This window comes from Pipistrellus hanaki (assembly GCF_964339955.1).
Source record: "Pipistrellus hanaki genome assembly, chromosome: 14".
In the NCBI taxonomy this organism is placed as follows: Eukaryota; Metazoa; Chordata; class Mammalia; order Chiroptera; family Vespertilionidae; genus Pipistrellus; species Pipistrellus hanaki.
In genome coordinates this window covers 21,375,146-21,399,930 of record NC_140516.1, presented here as the reverse complement: position 1 = coordinate 21,399,930, position 24,785 = coordinate 21,375,146, and the positions used below count along the sequence as shown (strand labels likewise).

Here is a 24,785-nt window from a genome sequence, read left to right as displayed (position 1 = left end):
AGACAAACATTCAGTCTATTGTAATTATCACTGTGGTAAATGGATTAGAAGAAAGAAATGGATGTATGAGCTGTAACAGGTTTGTATGTAGGAAAAGAAGAAGACACTAACCTTAGACTTTAAAAATGAGTGATTAGCATTGTGCATATACAAATCCAGAATTGCTCTTTGGTTTCTGAAAAGTTTCTATGTAAGGAAAATATAGGAATGCAAAACTTAAAAAACTGGTACAGTTTAAATGTGGTCTACCATATTATTTATATAATAATTAAATAGCCAATAGTCTTCCAAAAGAAGGATTATAGATGAGATCTTTTACTTTCCTTTAGTTAAGAGAAATATGTCCTATATTTTCTAATTCTTTAATTCAGATCCCTATATGACATTGTATGAGGCCCAGAGATGTGTTATTCTTTGGTTCTTGTATCCCAGGACTGCTGATACAGTGATGTGAGGAGTTCAAACACGAAACTCGTTGAAAATTAAACCATTGCCTTCTGCATTTGATCCAACATACTATATATTTAGAAATGTACATATATGAGATATACATAATTATTCAGAGTTACAAATAATCTTACTCTTATTTCATAAGTATTTTTATTATTTGCAGGTTCGATGGATGATGTACTGGATTGTTTTTGCTCTGTACACTGTGATTGAAACAGTAGCAGATCAGACAGTTGCTTGGTAAGTTCTAGTATTGATAAAGGACCAGACTTGTTATCAGGTATCCTGAGTTCTGATGCTGCTTTTGCTGTTAACTAAGTGAATCTGATCAAGTGACCTAATTATCCAGTATCTCGTTTTCTTGATCTGGTTTCCCCATGAGAACGTTACTTTTCTTACAGTCTCTCTGAAATAAAGGCAGCTCATTCTTCTCCCCAGGCCATGCCCTGCCCATCCCCCACACATCTCCCAGGATCTGGAATAGAGAAATTGGTTCTCATTCTTTTTTTTCCACACTGATGTCTTCAGGCTGTTTTTCCTTATCACTTTCTAAAAGACTCCTCTGTGGACACCCAGGGCACTCCCTCCCCATCCTTAAAACTCTCATCTATATTCAAACTGGGTGGCGTCCCTGGTGACATACAATGACCTCCATCTCTGTTCCAATCCTCTGAGATAAAATTAAAGCATGTTTATATCCTCAAGGATTTAACATTTTACTGAGGAGCAAATGCTTATGAGGCAACTTGAATCTCCTTGTGCTGTATTTCAGGAGTGCATTTCTATCTAAACCTTGCCATCACGTGGAAAAGTCCTCCTTTCAGAATCTGTAAACTTGCTACCTTGCCAGAACCTTCAGCTGTCCTTGCGCTAACCCTCAGCCTAAATAAGCCCAGTTGTCTACTTCTTTCGCAGACTACTAAATGAGCTGAAAAAAATCAATCAGTTGCTCATATAGGTATCAATTTGAACTTCACTATTCCTTTTAGTTGCTTCTGGTCAGTTGCTACTTCCAATTCCCTCTTATATCTGCTTCAGACATTTATTGTTCTCTCCTTAATCGGTCTTCCTGACTTTGCTATTCTCATCATATTCTCACCGCACATTAGGTCACATTGGATTGCTAGAAAAAAATTGAAGTCATCAAACTTCAGTTCTTAGCATCCTGCCCTTATTTATGAATTTCTCTGGACTGCATCTTCATCCATCTTTCTCTTCCTTTTTCTGTCCCATCGCTCATTCACTTACCTGGTATGTTTTTGGTATAGAGGTTTGGGAGAGAGTTTTCTATTTATTTGTTTTTAAATGTCCAAACACGGATTCCAAATCATGTCAGGCCTCTTGAGTCTCAAAGTTCTTTTTGTAAAGACTTCTCATTGTTTAATGATTGAAAATATGGCAGATATTATTAAAAAAAAAACTGACCCTGGCCAGGTGGTTCACTTGGTTGGAGGTTCATATAACCAAAGGTTGCTGGCTCAATTCCCAGTCAGGGCACATGCCTAGACTGCTGGTTTGATTCCTGGTCAGGACGCATACAGGAAGCAACCAAATGGTATCTCTTTCTCTTCTCTCTCTCTCTCTCTCTCTCTCTCTCTCTCTCTCTCTCTCTCTCTCTCTCTCTCTCTGTCTTCCCCCCCTCTCCACTCCACCCCTCACCCCCTCCCTCTCAAAAAGCAGCAAACAAACAAAACTGCTCAGGTACAGAATAAAAAAAAATAAAAAAAACCCACAAACAATGTAGGGAGCATTTACCACAAACAGTGAAACCAGACATTCCTCTGTGATTGCAGCATCGCAGGGACCTTCTGCTGGCATTCCTCACTGGATACCCATCTGCCTCCTCACAAGAGTCCAGGTTTTTCAGTCATTGTGTGTCTTCATGACCACAGGATGTTGATTCCCTCATGCTATGTTAGTTAACTTGCTGTGGCAGCAAGTAATCCTAAAAGCATAAGAAGTTAGAAAAACAAATCTTTATTTTTTTGTTCAAACTACATGAAGGCAGATGGTTGCTGCTGCTTGGACTTGACTATTTCAAGTGTCTCTTTATGGGACTTAGGCTGAAGAAGCACGTGTCACAGCAGAAAGCAAACATTTAAAGCAAGAAAGAAGGTGGGGGTGTTGGGATGAGGGAGTCAAAGGGCATCACAAGCTTCTCCTTGCATGTGACTTGTCACGCTCATTCTCTTTGCAAAAGCAGGTCACATGGTTAAGCCCACTGTCACTGCAGGGAAAATGTACTCAGCCTGCAGGAAAGGCCTTGCAAAGTCATGAAAAGGGGCATGGGCCAGATCTAACCCTAACTCTCAGTCTACTACAATGTTAATTCCGTTTCTTTTGCAAGTGAATAGTTTGTGTCTGCAAAGTGCTGGAATTCTGGCCAAATGAGATGGGAGGGGAAGTCTTCTGGGAGTTCTGAGAAAGAGAAGATGTGTGTATGGGCTAACATTGTGCACGTGTGGCCTATAAATATACGGTCTTGTGATTGGAGGTATCAGGAACTGCCATGTCTTCGGGCTCTGCAGACAGAGCGGGGATACCTTACGGCCTGGTTCAGTGCTGTCACTGCCCTCTGGGCTGCCACTCTCAGTTGGCAGCTTCCCTGTGCTTGCTTACACTGAAGAATCTTCACTAGAAGGTGTGAATCTCTGTGGGGATCAGGTTGCTCTTTCCTCAACTGATATCTATATTTAACTAAATTAGTTTGTCATTCAAACACAGGCGGTTCTTCTATCTCTCAATCTTACATGTGAAAATTTAACATAGTGACTGAACTTTTTAAGAAGTTTTTTTGTTATGAGACAACTTGAATCTCCTTGTGCTGTATTTCAGGAGTGCATTTCTGGAGTTTATTTTCATAGACTTTTTTGTTGTTGTTCAACTTTTTTCTTGTTAGGTTCCCCCTGTACTATGAACTTAAGATTGCTTTTGTCATATGGCTGCTCTCTCCCTATACCAAAGGAGCAAGTTTAATATATAGAAAATTCCTCCATCCACTTCTTTCTTCAAAGGAAAGGGTAAGATATTTAAATTATTGCCATAAATAATTTTTTAGAAATATATATTATCAAATGCTTTATGCTATAAAAGTTTTGAAATGATTATATTATGGGGGGAATCCTATTTTTTTTTTTTTGCTTCTGGACACTGTACTTAAATATAATTAATATCTATGTTGTTTGTTCTCCCCTCTCCCCCCCAGGAGATTGATGATTATATTGTACAAGCAAAGGAACGAGGCTATGAGACGATGGTAAACTTTGGACGTCAAGGTTTAAACTTGGCAGCTACTGCCGCGGTTACTGCAGCAGTGAAGGTAATTTCTTATTTACAGTGTTTGTCCAAGGCACATTAAGTCAATGGATAAAGTAGGGTGGCTCTTTATTTCAGATCAGTATAAAATGTTGGCAGAATTTTGCTTCCTGTTTATTTTTTTTTAATACTGGGAAAAACAAGTATGTAATGTTACAAGCATGTTCTGAAACTAAATATTTTGAAACTCTTAACCAATCACAAAATGAGAGCTATTTAATAACTAAACCAGAAAATGTCATTTGTCTTAACTTTCCTACTTTAAAAACTTAAAATAGATTGAGTAAATCACCTTTAGTAAAGATGACCATTCTTTCTTTCCTTGTCTTTGGCATTCTCTCTCTCGGTGGCAATATCTTGATAGGATTTCTGGCTTACTTCTGCACCCCTACTTCAACCAATTTGAGGTAACTGATTATTCAAAATAAGGCATGGAAAAATATCTGTTCTTAAAACTTGAAATTTTACTTAGCCACTACTAATGTCATGTGTTGTGTTTTGCAAGCCAAGTTATCAAATGAATGCCTTCTGTGAAAACTTGCATTGTGGCTTTTGGATTCCTTTGCATGTAGTAATTAGTGTGGTTTATTTTAAATGTGGTAGTATAATTGATTTTGGTGTGCAGTGTATGGAGAGAAAACAGGCTTCAAACCCCAAAAGTGCTGAGTGTGACTCTCTAAATAACCATCAGCAATTTACTTAACTTCGGTATTCTTTAGTGGGTTCATGTATAAAACAGGGATAATATACCCATCTGTGAGAGCATGTATAAAAGCACAGTGCTTATCAAAATATAATAGGAACCCAATAAACATAAATATCATGTATCTATCAAAATTCAATGGAAAATTTGAGTTTGTTGCTATTAAGTTAAATTGAGACTAAATAGTATTTTAAGCTTTTGAGTTAGGCTTTTTCAACGTAGTTATCTTGAAATAAAACATCAATGCTGTGGAAATAAATATTCTAGTGAAGTGGTGATTTTATATAATAGCAATGGTGAAGGGATGTAAAATGTCAAATGGGATTTCTCTTCATGGTGATCTTTGGCTGAAGTGTCATAATAGGATTAACAGGATGAAAAGTTGACATTATATATTAAAAGTCTTACATTGATAATTAAGCGGAAACATTATACAACAGTATACATATAAGTCAAGCCTGTTATTAATTATTATTGACTACCAGCACTTTAATACAGTTTCCCTAATATTGGCTTCTGAAGGTTTTTTATTAGTAGAGATATAAGCAAATACCAAAATAGCATTATTTCCAGCTTGTTTAAGGATAATTTTTTCTGCCAAAACCGGTTTGGCTCAGTGGTAGAGCGTCGGTCTGCGGACTGGAGGGTCCCAGGTTCGATTCTGGTCAAGGGCATGTACATTGGTTGTGGGCACATCCCCGGTGGGGGGTGTGCAGGAGGCAGCTGGTTGATGTTTCTCTCTCATCGACGTTTCTGGCTCTCTATCTCCCTTCCTCTCTGTAAAAAATCAATAAAATATATATATTTTAAAAAGGATTATTTTTTCTTTTAGAAGAAGTACATATGCTTTTTATTTCTTGCTTAATGAAAATGCATTTCTGGTACCTATATCTAACAAAAAAAAGTCACCCAGGAGATCCACCACTCAACAACCAGGAATTGTTATCTCACAGAAATACCTCTCTGTAGAAATTCTATAAAAGCAATTATATACTGATATTTCTGTCTTTCTTCTTTGTGATTCATTGTTTGTTTTTATTTATATATTTAAAGACAGGAAACAGCATAAAATCATCTAAGTGACCACTTAGGTAAACCGTTATCCCATAATTTGAATTCATTATGGAACTTGCCCTTTTTGTTTGTGATTTCATGATCCTTTCGTTATCAAGATCACTGTCTGTGAGGTAGCCCTTACCCTTCTCAGTGTGATCACAGCAAGGTTGGCTTCAACCATCCTGGATTTTATTCATTAGAAATACTCATTAAACATGCTGAGCATAACATCTCAGTAACACTATTTGTCTCGAGTTGTACCGTGCCTATTTTAAAGTAGGTGAAATTAATTTCATCTCTGGAGATATCAAAGAAAGACATCATGATGGAAGAATCACTGAACCAGACAATTCATATCAAGGAATAAATTGAAACTAAAATAAAAAAAATAGGTCAAGTTTGAGGAGAAACTGCAAGAAAGCCAGGAGTAAGATTTGAAAATTGTTTAAAATTTTTACAACATGTAGTTTGTTAAAATATATCTTTTAGGCTAAAAATATTTGGACTCTTGGTGTGACCTTTTAATATTGGTAATGCCCCTGATTAGGATTCCTGGGTTGAACCACTTGAGCCTGTTAGAGATTAAAATAGGAATCTAACAGAGCATTTATTACACCATAAAGCAATTTTCTGAAAATGTTACTCAGCTCTATGACCTCATTACCAGGCATCTGTTCACAAGGTCAGTGTACGAGATTATTTTGGCTGAGCAAAGCATAAACATATGAAGGACCTTCAAGGATTTTGCTGAGGGTGTTCAGTATTCCGTAGATTTTCACATGAAAAATGCAGGTGGCTTTTGTACAGATGAACAGCACTACTGCCGATGAAGGGCAAGTTAATAAGAACGTTAGTCACATTAACCATCTCTTAGAATTTTCTCTGGCAGCCTTTGGTAAATTATTTAGCAGATATTATTTTCAAATAATCGATTATCATAGGAATTAGAGCCTTACAGGTAAACTTGATGAACTCTAATTGACTTCAAGTGTTCATGATTCGGTCAGAGATCCTCCTGACATTTTGCTGTCTGTTCTAGTGTCTTTAGTTTGTGAAAAGATTTGAGGATATTCAGCTGCTTATTAGCAATTTTAAAAAGAAAGCAGTTGTTCAGACAATGGGGGGGAAATAGCCTTGCTATATCCCTATTGTCTAGGAAGCAGAATGTTATAATGAACATGGAATTCTATAGCAGTCAACTTATCTGCCATTTTTAGCCCTGATGCTGCCACAAATTACCATGAGATTTTTGGGCAAATCATCTGCACTCATCTTTTTCTGTATAAATTTTCTTACCTGTAAAAACAGAGGGGTGAAACTAGACTTCTAAAACCTCTTATATCTCGAGTGTTTCTCAAGGGGGTTGATTTTGCCTTCCAAGGGACATCTGGCAATGTCTGGAGACATTTCAGGTTGTCACAACTGAGGGAGGGGATGCTACTCCTAGCATCCAAGGGGTAGAGATCAGGGTGGCTACTTCATATCTTACATCGCACAGGAAAGTTTCCCTACAACAAAAAATTATCCAACCCAAAAGAGCAATAGTGCTGAAGCTGAGAAAGTATGATGAATCATATAAAGCTAAAAGGATATATATAAATACGTATAGGTAGCTTTGGTGGTGGATTACAAATATTTTTTTCTTTTGTATTTCTGTTATAAGTGTTCTTTGATAAAAATGTTTTTTCATCTTAAAACCACTTAAATAGGAGCGATCAAAAAAAATAAAAAATAAAAATAAATAAAAGCACTTAAATATATTATTCATGTAATGCAAATACAGTCAATTATATTCTAGACTTGATCAGATTAATTGTTGAATGTCCATAGGGAAAAGAGATTTCCCTAAAACCTGGGAACTTGCCTTCTCTGCATTATAGTATAGTATGTCAAGGATAACAGAGCTTACTGGCTATTCATTGTTGAACAGTATGGTAAGAATTGTTCTGTAAAAGATTGTTGTAAGCTTATAAAGCATTATTGAAATTTTTATTATCCATAATATTTACAATTAAAACTTCACTTATACCATCCATGACTAATTTTGCAATGTTAAGGAAATTGTTGAGAAAAAGGGGAAAAAATCACTCATCCCATCTGCCTAAACATTATCCTGTTCATCTTTTGCATATTTTCCCTACTTATAACCATACTTCATACTTAGTAATCATGCTGTGCATATGATTTTGAAATCTGAGGTAGAGGGGAAGTATTTCCACTTATTTTATTACAAACATAATTTATTTCTTAATGGACTTTTTGTGCTAAAGACATAAAAATTAAAGGGAATAGGTCTGCATCTAGGCGTGATTATTTTTTTAATAAGGACTTTTCCCTGCATACTTACAACTTATATAATGTTTTCTGAGTTCACAATACTGCATTAATTTTATTTTTCCATATTAACTCTATTCTGGGCTCATCAGAAGATATACAGTGGGAAAATATAATTTTTTGAAGTGATAATGGCTGTTGAAGTGTTGGGGGTCCTCAAAGGTGGTGTATCGCTTCTACTTGCTTTTCCTGGCCTTTCTTGGAACCTTGAAGAGATTGATAATAATTAGAGCTATAGGGTTGGTTACTCAAGAGCTACATTAAAATCTTTGCTGTAACTCCAAAACCGGTTTGGCTCAATGGATAGAGCGTCGGCCTGAGGACTAAAAGGTCCCAGGTTCGATTCCGGTTAAGGGCATGTACCTTGGTTGTGGGCACATCCCCAGTAGGGGTTGTGCAAGAGGCAGCTAATCTATGTTTCTAACTCTCTGTCCCTCTCTCTTCCTCTCTGTAAAAAAATCAGTAAAATATATCTTAAAACACACACACACACACACACACACACACACACACAACTATAGCTTTAAAAAAAATTTTTTTTAAATAAAATCTTGCTGTAAGTAGATCACCCAGATACCTCAGGGTTGGTCCTTGCTTGCCTTTAATTTAAAGTTGAAACAAACCTCTGAAGGACGATATAGCCTACCAATGTAGATATCCTTGGCAAAACTTGTAGTTTGCTACTGAATCTCTGCATAAAAACACCAGTGTTTATGTTTAAACAAGCTCCTATCTTGGAGAACTCAAGCAATCAAGAGTAAAAAAAAAAAAAAAAAAAAACTGGCCAAGTAGCTTAGTTGGTTAGTGTCCTCCTGATATGCCAAGGTTGCAGGTTTGATCCCCACATACAACCATCAATCAATGAATGCATAAATAAATGGAACAACAAATACATGTTCTCTTTCTCGTTCCCTCTCTCTCTCTCCCTCCCTCTAGCCTTTTTGGTTTTAAGAGTGATGAAAAAGAAGAGGCATAAAAAGAATAGTTTATTATCTACTCAGTATCTCAGTATCAGAACCGTACCAGGTACATTAGGAAAATTGAAGAAGCCTAAGGTTTAATCATCTTACCTAGTTTCTTAAAAATCTTGTTTTGGAGGCAAAATATATACAGCACAACAGAACTAACAATAATGTGTGAGTTCATTTGTGGTTAGTAATTAGTTGATTATACTAATTACTTATACTGAGTGACTAGTTGATTATACCCAAACATACCAAAGTTTGTGGACGACATAAAGCTAGACTGATTCAGAGGCACTTTGACTCATTTGCATGCTGAGATGTACTTTCTGGAGTAGGAGACTTGTGTGGGCATTACAGCCACCCTAGAAATTGCACCTGAGTTGAGTAGAGGGTAACATGGATGTGTATCCCTTTATCATTTGTTCGGCAGTCAGTAGGTAAAAAGTCAAGACTTTCTAAGAGAGGGCACAGAAATACAAAGACATTGATAGTCCTGAGAAAACCAGGCATCTGTTTCAGAGAGCACTGGTCACTTTCTTTTAGTATCTATCTGAAACCCTCAGTCACAGATATCTGAAGTCAATGAATGACATCTGATAAGGAGGAAGAAAGGATAATGAATTAAACCATTTAAAACAGGAATGTTTTAAAGAATGTGTGGAGCCCAGTTACTTTTATTGAAGATATAGACCCTGTAATTAAATAATTCCTTTTCACAACTCAAAAAATTATGGCAGAACTGCAAAGCTTAAGTGGGATAAGGCATTTGGTTTTAATGTAATATATCACTAACTCAGAGTAGCTGAATCAAGACCATTTCCTTCAAGATAAAATACATGTTCACAATGATGTTCAAACGTTCATATTGCCATACCTAGGCTTTGAAATTTAGAGACAACCCAGTATGGACAAATTTCTATGATAACTTTATAACTAGAGGCAGTCATAAATTGACATGTGTGAGAAGGAGAAAGAAGTGTAAAAATCCACCAGAAGAATATTTTTAATTCAGCTATACATAAGAAATGAGTCATCTATGTGCTATGCAAATTTTCAAAGTGAGTAAATTTAGAAATCTATTTTTCCCTTTCCAAAGCTTTATACTTTGGGGGGAAATCTGGTTGTGTCGGAAAGGCTCAGAAATGCCCTTTCCGAGCCGTGCAATGATGTAATAATTGAACTTTCGGCAGTGGCGGAAATGTCCTGCATCTGTATTACAGTAGCCACTAGCTACATGTGGCCGCTGAGCCTGTGAAATGTGCAATTAAGGGCCTAGATTTTAATTTAATTTAATTTAATTTAATTTATTTAAATTTAAATACCCACATGTGTTCAGTGTCTACCATATTGTTAATATGACAAAGTCAGATGGCATAGTAGTAGATATGCCTTGCGAGAAAGTGAATTCATTAACTGAAAGTTATTTGGTATACAAGGTTCTTAGGCTCTTACTTTTTTTTTTTTTTTTTTTACCCTGTTCTGGGTAGAGACATTACCACTTCTGACTCAGTTTATCTTACAATAGTACGTCTCTTACTTTAAAAATTTCTTCTAAATCATAAACGTAAGCCCCAAATGCTAGTTAGAAGAGAGAACAACATAATTGGTGCCGTTTACTCCGAGAGTAAGCTCATTATATGCTTCTTACCTTTTAAAATTCAAAAATTGTTGGTTGGGTAGATAAATGATAGAAATGTGATAAAAAAAAAAATAAAGCGAAATGCAAGTGATATATGGGTGTTCACTCTATAATCATTTCAACTTTTCTTAAAGTTTCATAATAAAATGAATAAGCTTCACGATCAAGTGGTGGGGGACATGTCCAGTGTAAACACATTAAACATTTTGAACTGTACTTTCCTTTCCTGGATCTGTCGCTCTCTGTTCTCTAGAGCCAAGGAGCGATCACTGAACGACTGCGGAGTTTCAGCATGCACGACCTGACGGCCATCCCCGGGGAGGAGCACGTGAGGCAGAGAGCGCTCCAGCCCCCATCAGAAACAAAAAAGAGAAGCAAAACAGCCTCCAGTGAGTCGGCAGGTGCGCTTCTTTGTTTTAATATACCATCCTTTCACAATGTGATTTTGAGTCGAGATGGGTATTAAGATAATCCCTGGTAGCTCTGAATCGAGGTACTAGACAAATTTCCTTTTAAGCTTATATTTTTGAGTTTGACAGTTTACTGTAGTTAGTGCATGCCTTTTATTGACTCTGGAGATAATCCAGCTAAGAAAGTAGCAGTAGCCTTTTATGCTGCCATGAATGTTTAGAAGCCCTGGGTGTGGTTACCCCTACTTCCCCGCCATCAGTTCTTGTTCTGACCTGTGATCAATACTCTTTCTCCTTAAACTATAGTGACATCTAAGGAGTTTTATTGTTAAACATTCTTTACTTTTAAGTACTCTGAACAAATAAGGATATTGACTCACAAGATAAAAGGCTTTAAGTGGGTGACAAAAGATGACTCAATTTGAAAATCGGATTACTTCAATGGAAATGTGTTGAAATTACATGTATTTCTAGTTCAAGAACTAACTTGTAGGCATATTTTAATGTAAGCTATGAGCATGTCATAGTTGACATGTCCAAAACTTTACTAAAAAATGTTATATTACACATAAATTAAAAGACATAGTTCCTTAATCATTTTATCACATATAATAAAGTTTTAGTTCAAGACTCAGCTGAGAACTAAGATCTTCAGGACCACTTATTACTGTATTATTAAGTCCATAAAGTATAGGCCTACTTGATGATCTTGTTTTTTTAGGGGATTTCTTTTGAGGAAGATTAAAAATCATCCTTTATAATTGAAACCAATTTGACTCTGGGCAGTTGGTTAGATCATCATTCCAATATGTCAAGATTGTGGGTTCAATCACTGGTCAGGGCACATACAAGAATCAACCTAGTGCAAAAATAAGTGAAACAACAAATCGATGTTTCTCTCTCGCTCTCTCTCTCTCTCTCTCTCTCACTCTCTCTCTCTTTCTCTCTCTCTCTCTCTCTCTTTCTATTTCTCCTTTGCTTTCCCCCTCACTCTCCTTTCCTTTCTCTGTCTAAAATCATAAAGATTTTTAAAATAATTAAACTGGTTTGAAAAATAAAATAACTCTCTCTTCTTATAGAGGAATATAGTGAACTTTCTTCTGAGTTCTTAGAATGAATAACTTTACAAAGTTGGTGACTAATATCTGAGAAATAGTAATTAGGTTTGGTCATTGATTAAGGTTGTAATATCTAAGAGTGAGGAACCATTGAACTTTGAACCATCATTCTTAATACATAAATAATGTAAAAGTAGTTTCCAATATAGGCTTTTTCTTAATATGCCCCTAAAAATTAGATTTGCTGATTTTGTTGTTGTTGTTGTTAATCATCCTCACCCAAGGATATTTTTCCATTGATTTTTAGAGAAAGGGTAAGACAGAGATAAACATCCATGTAAAAGAAACATATCGATTGGTTGCCTCCGCCCAGACCAGGCCTAAACCAGGGAGGAGCTTTCAACCAAGATACGTGCTCTTGACCAGAATCGAACCCAGGACCCTGGTCTATCCATTGAGCCAAACCAGTTAGGGCCCGATTTTAATTAAGGAGTCTGCTGTATTATTTAGCTGATTTGGACCAATTCTCTGAGTCTTTTATCAGCAGTTTATTTATAATTTTATCTTAGAATTAGTAAAGAATTATATTCCAATTCTTTAAATAAAAATGGGATTATATATAGGAAAATCCTTAACACTACTTTTATGGTATTCATCTATTAAATTTAAAATGGTGTGACTAAAATATTTTAAGTTAGTGAGGTGGTGCTATTTAGTTTTTTAATTAAAATTCAAACCATGAAGTTGAACTAACTGAAGATTTATAAAATACAAAGTAAATGGTAGCAGTGCTAAAAAAGTACTTGTTCGGTGATGAGATTAATATTTTAATATGCATTACTTGCCCAACTTTCCTACAGAATAGTGTATATGATGAGTTTTCTTCCCTAAAGAAAAAATTTAACCAAAACTTTCTCTCTTGACAATGTTTCTAATAAAGTAATATGGTTCCAGGAGAGGAATGGGGTAAAAGAAGATAGTAATAGACAAACGACAGAGATATAAGTCTGGATATACATGGATATTTATCAAATGAGAAAGGTGGCTTTTCAGATTGGTCTGAGAAAGGCAGATTAAAAAATGGTGTTAGGATAACTGATAGACTTAGGAGGTGGGAGAGGGAATGAAGTTATACCTCTACCTGAAACCTTTGATCAAAATAAATTCTGAAAAGATTAAGACTGAAATGTAAGAAATTAAATAATATACTAGGATATTCCTGTGTATATTTTGATACCCCTAGGATATATCAAGCTTCTTAAGCATGACATTGAAACCAGAAAACATAAGGGAAAAGTTTGAGAGATTTTTCTACCAGATTGGGGGGAGGGAGCAGGGGAAGAGAAGAGCCCTTACAAGCTCATTATTGGCAACTTTGTCAAAGAATACAGCTGACCAATCAATACATGAAAAGGATATTTAGCCTCAAATGGTAATTTTTGCTAACCAGATTGGCAAAAAGTTTTAATTAATAGTGTTCTGTGTTGTAACAATTCTAGTTGTGTGTTGTTGTGTAATAATAAACCGCTTCCAAATAGTGATTTAAAAATATTTTTATTGATTTCAGAGGGGAAGGGAGAGGGAGATAGAAACATCAATGATGAGAGAGAATCATTGATTGGCTGCCACCTGTGGGTCCCACACTGGGGGATTGAGCCTGCAACCCAGGCATGTGCCCTGACTGGAAATTGAACCTTGACCTTTGGACTCATAGGTCAACACTCAGTCACTGAATCACATGGGCTGAGCACCAAATAGTAATTTAAAAAACAACAACACCATGGTCATTTATATTGTTTATAGTCTGGGGGGTGACTGGGCTCAGCAAGGCAGTTTTTGTTCAGGGTCTTGTGCATCTATAGTCAAACAGCAGCTAGGGCTGGCAGCTGAAGGCTCTCAGAGCCAATGTCCCAAGAGAAAAGTGTCAGAATCCGTGGACTTGTGCTAAAACCACCACAGCACGCATGCTAGGAAACAAACACTCTCATATGCTTTTTATGACAGTTTGAAGTGGAATAATCCTTTTGGATGCCAGTCTGGCAATAACTATAAAAATTTAATCCCTTTAACTCAACTTCTAGAAGAAACTTCTAGAAATATCCCATAAGGAAATAATCAGACAAGTGTTCAGAGATGTATGTCCATCCCGTTGTTTGTAGTAACAAAATGTTGGAACAAATCAAACACCTACGAGAAATGTTTAAGCAAAAAGGTGGTTTATTAGCCATGAAAAATAATAAGGTCAGTCTAGACTTACTGAAATGAAAATATAACCAGGTTGTGGGGGATTAAACAATACAGCTAAACTGTGTGTATTATAATCCTGCACCAATTGTGCTATATTATATTGTGTTATAATGTACAGACACAATAGATAATAGAGAGTTTGAGGGGATATTACTAAAATATTAACAGTGCTTAGCTCTAAGTAATAGAACTTTAGTGATTTTTTAAAAAATCAACCTTTCACTCAAAATGAAAATAAAACAACAGCACTTTCCCTTTTGAGAATACTTAAGTACTACCTTAAATTTAAAATATATATATATAATTGATATTTTACAGAGAGGAAGGGAGAGGGAGAGAGAGCTAGAAACATCAATCAGCTGTCTCCTGCACACCCCCCACCGGGGATGTGCCCACAACCAAGATACATGCCCTTGACCGGAATCAAACCTGGGACCTCTCAGTCCGCAGGCCGACGCTCTACCACTGAGCCAATCTGGTTTCCACAAAGTACTAAATTTTTTATCATGCATTCTTTCCTGTTTTATTTACTTCCAAAATTCCTCAACCACACGCAAATTGCTTACTATTATAGTTTTTAAGTGTGAAAATTACATTCACATTGCAAAGTCTTTACTGGTTCATGTGATCAATACATTTACCTCAGCAGCTCTGTTTGTGCACTCAAGCAAACTCAAATTATCTGCAAAGGTGGGTTCCCTTTGCAAACTCACCATGGCCTGCTCTAGGCAGTTTGAGGTTAGCTGATCAAAAGAAGTCCTCCTGCTTTGATGAAATTATTCAAATCTTTATGTTGTTACCACGGGGAAAAAAGATCTTCCTCCAAGTGCTTTCCTGTAAGAAAATGGATGCCTTGAACATGATTGTTCACGTCCCTTGAAAGAACATCATATTTTGACAGGTGGAAATATTTTCTCTGCAAAGAGCCTGCTGCTCCCATATTAGTTACAAGTGGTTCAACATTCAGTTTCAATACCAGTGCATAAAGAGATTCCTTGTTTGTTTTGGGTGCTTTACATATTTATTTAATCCTTAAGATGACTATGCAGGTTAAGTACTTTACCCTTATTTTATAGATGAATAAACTGAGATTTAAAGAAGATTATTTATTAAAGGCTATATATTTAGTGACAGAAATGGGGTATCCAAGGTTCCTAAGCAGATGTTTATTTTTTTTAAAAAAAAAAACCTTGTGATATGCTTTTATTTATTTTAGAGAGGAAGGGAGAGGGAGAGATAGAAACATCAGTGATGAGAGAGAATCATTGATCAGCTGCCTCCTGCACGCCCCCTGACTGGGGATCAAGCCCACAACCCCAGACATGTGCCCTTGACTGGAATCTAACCCGGGACCCTTCAGTTTGCAGGCTGACACTCTATCCACCAAGCCAAATCAACTAGAGCTTTTAAAAAAATCTTTATTGTTGAAAGTATTACATATGTCACCTTTTTTCTCCCAGTGACCCCTTCTGGCTTGCCCCCCACTCCAGGCCTTCACCACGCTATTGCTCTTTTTAATTTATAAAAAGGCTACACATAGTGAGACAGTTGGGCTGAAACGATGAATTTTAATAATTTGAGCAGGAAGGACCTTAGAGATGCTTTAGTCAAAGCCAGCGAATAGGTGGCAAGCGTACTCCCCGTGCCCGTGCCGGCAGACATTGCTGGTGGATTGTGGCACTTTCCCCCACTGGCCCAGAGTCCCACCCCCCACAGTGCCCCGGCAGCTGGCTCAGAGTTGGCACTGACATCGTCTCCTCTCCCTCACCACCTTACCAGGTAAGAAAGCAGGCCTGGAGAAAGGCATGACTCTGGGTCTCACAGCCAACAGAAGACACAGTGCTCCTTTCTCCTTACATGTGTCCAGGCTCCTCCCACCTCAATAGCTAAGGCTCCTTTCAGGTCAAACCTCCGGTGATTCTGCACTTAACGTTAATACATGGAAACCGTTTAGAGCTGTGCCTGGTACATGCTAAGTATTGGATCAATATTGGCTATTACCATTTGAAGGAGAGAAAATTTGAAATACACCAACTGTAAGATGTATTGTACAAACTGCGAATAAAAACCAGGTCAGTTTTTAAAAGGCTCTGCTGGTTTTCTAAAATGGTTACAGAACTGGAGGCCGAAGCCAGCCAAACAGCCGCAGCCGCGGGCCCGGGGTGGGCAGCGCAGGCTCCTCATTCTTTGGTCCCCAGTCACCACTCCACAGGAACAGGCCTGGAAGGCCCCATACTGAGGGCTCTCTCCAGTCTAGATTGATGACTTAAAGCAGCCAACCTTAGCATCACCTTTGTATGACACCAGCAGTATCCCACCAAATCTACCTAGCCTGGGCTTGGCAGACCCATACACCACCCAGCCAGCAAACTCCTTGAGTTCCTGCTCAATTCAGCATCCAGATTTGGGTTTCTCTCATAATCTCAGGTCTCCCTCTCCTCCAAAGACTTTTAAATACTCGCATAACATTGACTAACATCATTTTTAGTCAGAATTTTCATACATACTCATTTCCGGTTATTGGGGGAAGCGGGGAGGCAAAATGCATATTTTAGTGAGGATATTTGGCTTGACTCCTCTCTTTTGAATGGAGGTATTGGTTCACTAAGTTGCTAACTTAATTGTTTCACCTCCCAACATTGGCTGCTTTCTCTGTCCTCACTCCTTGGACTTGGTCATTTCTGACCTACCATACTGCAGTAACCCGTTTTCAGTCTTATCCACCATTCTCCAAAGTGCAGGACTAATCTAAAGAATCCAAATATAATCATATAACCCTTCTGCTTACACATGCTTCCATGGCTCCCCATTGCTCTCTGATGAAATCCAAACTCAATAGCATGTGGTACATTAGCTCCTGGGCCCTGTTCTCACTCCATCACGTGCTAGCTGTATAGGATCACGAGCCTTTCAGGATTTAGCTTACTCACGACCTCCTACAAGAAGTCTTCCTTCACAGCCCACTTCCCCCACCCTCAGGCTGAACTAGCGCTCTTCCTGTGTGCTCCCACCGCACCTGTCCTTCTCTTCCATTCATGGCATCTCTTATAGGGTTCTGATGCCCATAGAGTCTATCTCCCCTTTTGTACTGTAAGTTTGTTGTGTGTGTGTGTGTGTGTGTGTGTGTGTGTGTGTTTTAATATATATATTTCTTTATTGATTTCAGACAGGGAGAGGGAGAGAGAGATAGAAACAACAATGATGGGAATCATTGATCAGCTGCCTCCTGCATGCCCCCTACTGGGGATTAAGCCCACAACCCAGGTATGTGCCCTAGACTGGAATCAAACCCGGGACCCTTCAGTCCGCAGGCCGACGCTGTATCCACCGAGCCAAACTGGCTAGGGCTGGACTGTAAGTTTTTTAAGGTAGTAAATGATAGTGTTCCGCCCTGGCAGGTCCATGCCCACTGCCCAAAAGCCCTCTGTTGCTGTGGCGACAAAGCAAGCATTCCACCAGGCCACTCATACTGCCCGCTCTCGGTGACAGCTCCCTCAGGACTGGGAGACTCCGACAAGGCTGAGGGGACTGGCGCCGCCATCTTTGTGACAGAGTGATGGTTAATTTGCATATTATCCTTTTATTAAATAGGATTATTAAATAGGATATTTGTCTTATTATCAGACTAAGAAGCTTATGAACAACTTAGTGAGTCCCGTGTCCTGTGAGAGATTAATAATGTTTAGTATCTTTTTCTTCACACGCAAGCAGTCCTTCTCTCGTTCCCTTCTGATCCTGAAAAAACCTGCTGCTTAATTCTCACAATAATATTTGGGTATTCATGTTCCTTTTTAATAGGAGCATTTGAAGTGGGCCTTGTAAACTCACCTTTGTCTTCATAACCTATCTAGCACTCTGGTTGCCTTAGACTTGGGCCCCTCCTTTGCTCCATCCGGGCAGTGGTTCTGAAAGGGTAGGCCCTAGACCAGTAGCATAGGCATCACCTGGAAACTAGCTAGAAATGTAATTCTCAGGCCCAGCAATCCGGGTATTAACTAACAAGTTCTCCAGGTGACTCATAATAATCTGCTAAAATTTGGTGCCATCTGCTTCAGGAATAGGAACATTCTTGTCCCTGAATCCCAGCATCAGGATGCTCTCAGGCTTCCTGACAACAATCAGCCTGACTGCCTGGATGTTTGCATATTTGCTTATGTTAAGTCTTTGTAGCTACACTTAGCAGCCTGTTAGCACATCCCCACAGTCTCTTACTGCCCTTGCTGATGCTGCCTCTTTTCTTTGACATCTGTCTCATAGCCTGGGGTGTTTCTGATTTCTGTAGCCTGTCTGGTTGGGTTTTATCTCAGCAGCTACAACAGTGTTGGTTCAACATGTCTATCACTTGCCCCTAGTGCACTTGCCCAAAATGCTAGTCCCTTTAGGTCATATATGAAGTTCACTCTACCATTCCCAGTCTTGACAAAAGGGTTGACACATGGGATAGGGAAAACCCTCAATTCCTAATTAAAGTCAAAGGTACAAATGACAGACTATAAAACACACAATTGCTTAGACTATAAAACACACAGTTGTTTAGGTTATTTAGAATTCATCAAAAGGAGAAAGGGCAGGAAGAGACTTTTTACTATATATCTATTTATATTCTTTGATTTTTGAACAAGATAAATGTGTTACCTACTCAAAAATAATTATTTTTATTTATTCTGAAAAATGCATAGTAAAAAAAAAATGGTCAGGGAAAACTTTCTGGGAGAAATGAGTGTGAACTTCATGTAGAATAGTGCAGTAGGCACAGATTAATGCTGGGGAGGCCGGAGCACATTCCAGATGAGGAAGGGGAGGAGTGACTGGACAAATGCAGAGAACTGCAGTACTGACTGGTATGCTTTTACCAAAACATGCTGGTTTGGACAACTCCCTTAGGTTATGGAATTCCACTGAAAGACGGAGATGAGAAGACAGATGAAGAAGCGGATGGGCCGTTTTCAGAAGATGAGATGTTAACACACAAAGGGCTTCGAAGATCGCAAAGCATGAAATCTGTGAAAACCATGAAAGGCCGAAAAGAGGTTAGTCAATCATAGAGTTGTTTTCCTAATGATTAATATGAAAGGATTTCCCTGTTGCATTATCATTCAGGTTGTTAATGATCCGTAAGTGAAGGATTGGGATGGTAGAGCCAGTTATTTTTTAAATTCTTTATTCAGATTAGATATAGTAGGATCTTTGGAAATTTAGAAATTGCTAGTCTTCCACTACATGTAGAAAATGGCATTCTCAGATAGAGAATGATATGGTTGTCATAAATACCTAGCACCAGCTCTACACATAAGCAAAGAAAGCAGTTAACAAGTTTAACTACATAGATCTGTTTTGAACTAGCAACCCTATATGAGGATTAAATAGTAAAAGTTTATAATTATATATTGTCTATGTGTCCAGAAAGCAATGGAGGATTCCAGGGAATGGCCTCAGATTACTAAGAGCAACGTACCAAGCAAAGCATCAATAATAACAGTTATTGTTTTTATTATTAGTGATAATAATCTGTAGCATATATTCAACATAGAACCAACTACATTTTTTTAGAATATAGTGTTGTCTTTTGCATACACACTTATAGGATAATTGATATCAGAAAAGTTAAAAAATTCTTACATTGATTATGAACTATTAAATCTTATATCATTTCAAAAAAGTAACCATCTAATTTGTAATAATAACACATCTCTCTCTTCAGGTGCGGTATGGGTCACTAAAATATAAAGTGAAGAAGAGACCACAGGTGTATTTTTAGTCATGTGCGCTTCAAGTATCCCAAGACAAATTATGCTAATGCATCAACTTTTTTCCCCTAACATTATGTTCAAGATTTAAACATTAAAGTAATCCTTTAGATTGTGGCGGTGGTAGGGTTTACTTTCGTTAATATAAATAATTTTTATTTCTTTAACAATTATTTCCAAATGTTGACTACTAAAGGTAGTTATGCAATATATCAGAAAGAATAGAAAAATTGTGTTAATCTGTTTTCAAATTCATCAGAAACATCAAGGGCCTGGGATATAAGAGGAAACACAAACCCAGTATACTTGAAAAGAGTCATCTTATGGTTCAAGATCCATTGGCCTTTGTGGTATTGTATTGTCTACCTCCATTTACATGATAGCTATCAAATGAGGATAGTCATTACATAGGCCTCTGATCCAGCAGTGATAACACAAGGGCATATTGTGAGATAAAGTATGTTTTATATATTCTTTAAATTTTTTACTTTTTTAAAACACTTTGTAGTTTTTCCACCATCAACTGAAAGTTTTCAAAACAAATATTTGAAAACCAGGTATCCACATAGCACTTTTTTTCCTGACTAGTTTTGCACACTTGAAAATTGTTTACTTTTTTTATGACTGTACATTTTAAGTTTTACTGACACTATTATTTGTTGGATTCTGTTATGTCAAATTTATGCCTTAAAATGATGTCATCTTTTTTCCTGTGGGTTTCATTTGTTAAATTTGCTTGATTTTATTAGTAGAAAACTATAGCTAATTGTTCTTATCTCATTTACAAATAAGAAATTATCTTAATGATTAGTTTTCTGTATTTAACTGTATATTGTAGGTGAACTCAGCATGTTTTTTATTAACACTGGTTACATTCTCAGATTTCAAAAGTTGTAGCTTCTATGAAATAGAGTCAGAGACCAGTATAGCACTTAGGTTTCTTCTAACTAATGAAAATATCTAGCCAATCCATTCACAAGCTTGGCACTTATATGTGCTTCTGATTAATAAATCTGGCATTAACTAGAATCATTTGAATCACTTCTTTTCTGGCTGATATAATTTCCTGAAGATAGTTGCCAATGCAAAATACAGATGTCATTAATCTGTATTAGAAGCTATTAGAATAGATATTAGAAAATATCATTTTTTTAATCCAGGCTGTTTGAATTACTGGACTGTGAGGCATTTTTAGCTTGCATTCATAGCTGTGCATTGTGAGCTCTAAGTCAATATATTTCTGGTGATGGTTTTAGTAATCAGTAATGAAATTTGTACAATTATACTTGTTCAGGTAATTTACTTGACGATTCTACTTGTTTGTCCAAAAGAATAAACAAAGAGATTTGTAAGATCTTTGACTTTTCTACCTTTTAAGAAATGAAGCCAGCTGACAGTGTATATTCAGAACCTCCTCAGAGTGTTGGCAGAGAACAGAATGTTTACTCAGGAGTACCTTAGTATAATTCAGACACCTCTCTTGATACAAGTCTTAAAATATTTTCTAGCCCACTGGTGTGGCTCAGTGGTTGAGCATTGACCCATGAACCAGGAGGTCACAGTTAGATTCCCCGTCAGGGCACAAACCAGGCTTTGGGCTTGATTCTCAGTAGGGGGCATAGAGGAGACAGCTGATCCATGATTCTCTGTCATCATTGATGTTTCTCTCTCTCCCTCTCCCTTCTCAAATCAATAAAAACATGTTTTTAAAAATATATATTAAAATATGCATTTCTTTCTAGATTATCTCACATTCTTGATACATAACACTAAGTAAAAATTCATTTAGGAGAAAACTTCTTTTCTGCTAAAGTTTATTTCTATGAGTATTTTCATCTACTTTACCTTGACTAATTTTTTGCTCCTTTGTTTCTGGAAAAACTTTAGTTTGTGTTCAAAATTTCTATGAATTCTGATGAAAACTCTTGAAAGAGAGCTGTATTTATATTGCAGAGTCCTAGACTATCAATATAAATGCTACACCTTGCTTCTTTTGATGTGCAAAAATAGTGTCATCTCAAATTATCTGACAAGGTCATGTAAAGGACACTATATTAAAAACATTATTTATTGGCGCTGATTTGTACCATTTTATCATTTTCAAATATAATTTCACTATTATACCTGTTCTTTAATCATGGTAAACTCATACTTTTCTAAACTGGAGGAATTATGTATCCCTCTACACTTTTAGAATCAAAACGTTTAATCAAAGACAACACCAGTTTCAAAGAGGTAATTCTGTTTAATTGTCTCTCTTCACACTTACAATGCTTCCTCTGATATAGTTCTGCTGTACTGGTGCATCCTTATATACAGTGATGTAATTTTGCTGTCCTGTCATTTACTTCCTCACCTTTTCTTAAATTTTGCTTCTTTTCAACTTTTTAAAAAGAATAGAAAGGAGGGAGGAGGAGACAAAGAACGAAACATCAATTTGAGAGAGACACATGGATTGGTTGCCTCCCGCACACAAAGGAACAAACCTACAACCCAGGTACTATGCCCTTGATCGGGAATCAAACCCTCCACATTTCTGTGCTTGGGCCAACACTCTACCACTGAGCAACACAGGCCAGGGCGCTTCTTTCCTCTTATGTGTTTTAACATGCCCTTTTCTTTAAACCTTGTATAATAAGCTTATACATTTTAGTTTCTTTCAAGGGTGAGCAGGACATTTTTGTTTCTCCCTTTTAAGTCTACCGCTTTTAGAAGAGGTAAATTTATCCCTAGACCACAGTGCCTTGCTTTCACACCACTACCACTTGGTGTGAATGGGCATCACATGCTGCACAAGCCTATTCAGGGCGCTATTTTGGTAGCTGTTAAAGTTTATCCAGAAATTGTAAGCCATTTTATCATATACGCATTCAACTTGTTCATTAATATTAACTATTTTCAGAGTTTGTTTGGAAGTGAGAATTGACCTGTTCTTCAGTTTATTGTATTTTTTCTGGTATAAAAAATGAGCCAGAAATAAGCCTACTTGCTAAGTAATTAATTACATAAGCCCGCCTACAACCTGCATAAGATTTCCTCCACACACTTTATTATATGTGTGTGGATTTGGCTAGAAAATGATACTGCCAGCATTACTAATTATGAATACTTGACTACACAGATTGATGGAACAAATTTATTAAAGTGTTTTCAGGGAACTTAATCCATATGTCACCACCAAAGATTTCTACAGTGTTATAAAGGATGTAAATATTCTAAATTTCTGTAAGACAGTGGTTAGTCAGATATATTTTTCTTCCTTTTATTTTGTTTTCTTTTGAAATAACAGTTTATGCTTCCAGAATGCTTGAACTTTTGTGTTATTCAAAATAATACAATACTATCTTACCTTTAATATTAATAATCTGTGTGTTTAATTCTAATAGACTAAATTTTTATTTTATCAGGAAAATTAAGTAGTCAATATGTATTAGAAAGCAATTTCCTGTTTTATCTCATATGGAGTGATTGACTTGCAAGCTAAGTAATTAATTAGTAATTAATAAGTAATTAGTAATTCACTACTACTAGTTTAAGCTAGTAGTTAAATTTGGGAAGATCATTGTTAATATGGTACACAGTGTACATTTCTTAATAAATATCATTTAAGAGTAAAGTTTTCTGAAAGGGAAAGACATTTTTTCTCTAAATGTTTTGAAGATGTAACCTTCTAAGCTAAGGTATCCTACAGATTTAATGTGTAGGAATTTTTTTAATGTTTACCATTGGATTAACATTTTTTTCTCCTAAAACCTTTTAACTCTATGTACTTTAATAGTTAAGAGAAAGTAGTTTTGCAAACTCTTTGTAAAGGCTACCTTTTAGGCCTAATATAGGGGTAATTTTACAAATGTAGTTTTTGAAAACTGTAATATAAAAATAAACTCGTTTTATTAGTGACGATTTGTTGGGTTTTTTTTCTTGTCAGAGTACACATGTTGAGTTGCATGAATTGATTATTATTAAGTATGATTTGATTGAGTAATAGACAACATATGCACACATTTAAGATTATAAATCACAGAGCAAATTATGAAAATCATATACATTCTAGAATGCTCATCCATGGAATTAAAAAACACTGAATTATTAAATGTGGATGTTGGAAAGAGAAGCTAGGAAAAAACAATTAGTAAAGAAACCCTAGCCATCAATTTGTATTGGTTAGATGTCTCAGACATAGAATATAACACAAAATTCAGTTTTACCTATCCCGGGAAGATTCTGGGGTTCCATCTGTTGTAAAGTCATAGGTCTGTTTGCCTCACATTTAAACTTTAGAGGGAAATCCTGTGTTTAAAAGTTCCTTTGTGTTACTTCATTATGGCATATAATGTGTGCTAAAGTGTTTCAATTGGAGTTATAGTTTAACTTTTATTAGGAGGTACTATATCCTTGTGATGATCCAAAGGAGTTAGAAATGTAAATAAGAAATCTAAATAGCACATGGACATATGAACTATGACATTTCCCTCCAGTGTTTTTTTCTCCCTTTAAAGTGGCTCACTGTTCTTAAGAGATTCATAGAACAAAAAGCATGCCAGAGACTGAGTCATTGTTCCCTGAAAAACATTCTGCCCTTTTATCTACCTATCAATATGCTAACCTTGAAACACTCTCCTTATGGTCTGGTTCCGATAATGTTTTTTAAATTGCTTTTTATAAGGTAATGCTTCGAATTGAAATTTTAAAGCACAAGATTGATAACTATAAGTATAGGATACTAAAAGTAGAGCACGCTAAAAGACTACTCAACAAAAGCAGGAAAGTCACATTTACCCTTTGATGGCCTGGCAATTGCAGACTAAGGACAAGAGGAGGAAGAAAGAAAAAGGAAAATATGGTGCTTGGCATATGTACA

At 36.7% G+C, this 24,785-nt stretch overlaps 1 protein-coding gene across 1 annotated transcript in view; it reads left to right on the top strand.

Moving 5' to 3' along the window:
• The window catches only part of REEP3 (receptor accessory protein 3), a 73,657-nt gene extending 49,833 nt beyond the window's left edge, over nt 1-23,824 (top strand). Inside the window, exons 3-8 of the mRNA XM_084903971.1 lie at nt 614-690; nt 3,350-3,470; nt 3,656-3,769; nt 10,716-10,863; nt 19,062-19,207; nt 19,879-23,824. Of these exons, the coding sequence (XP_084760097.1) occupies nt 614-690; nt 3,350-3,470; nt 3,656-3,769; nt 10,716-10,863; nt 19,062-19,207; nt 19,879-19,935 (663 nt within the window). The 3' untranslated portion in view covers nt 19,936-23,824. The remainder of the gene's footprint in view (nt 1-613; nt 691-3,349; nt 3,471-3,655; nt 3,770-10,715; nt 10,864-19,061; nt 19,208-19,878) is intronic.
• Nucleotides 23,825-24,785: the final 961 nt, after the last annotated feature.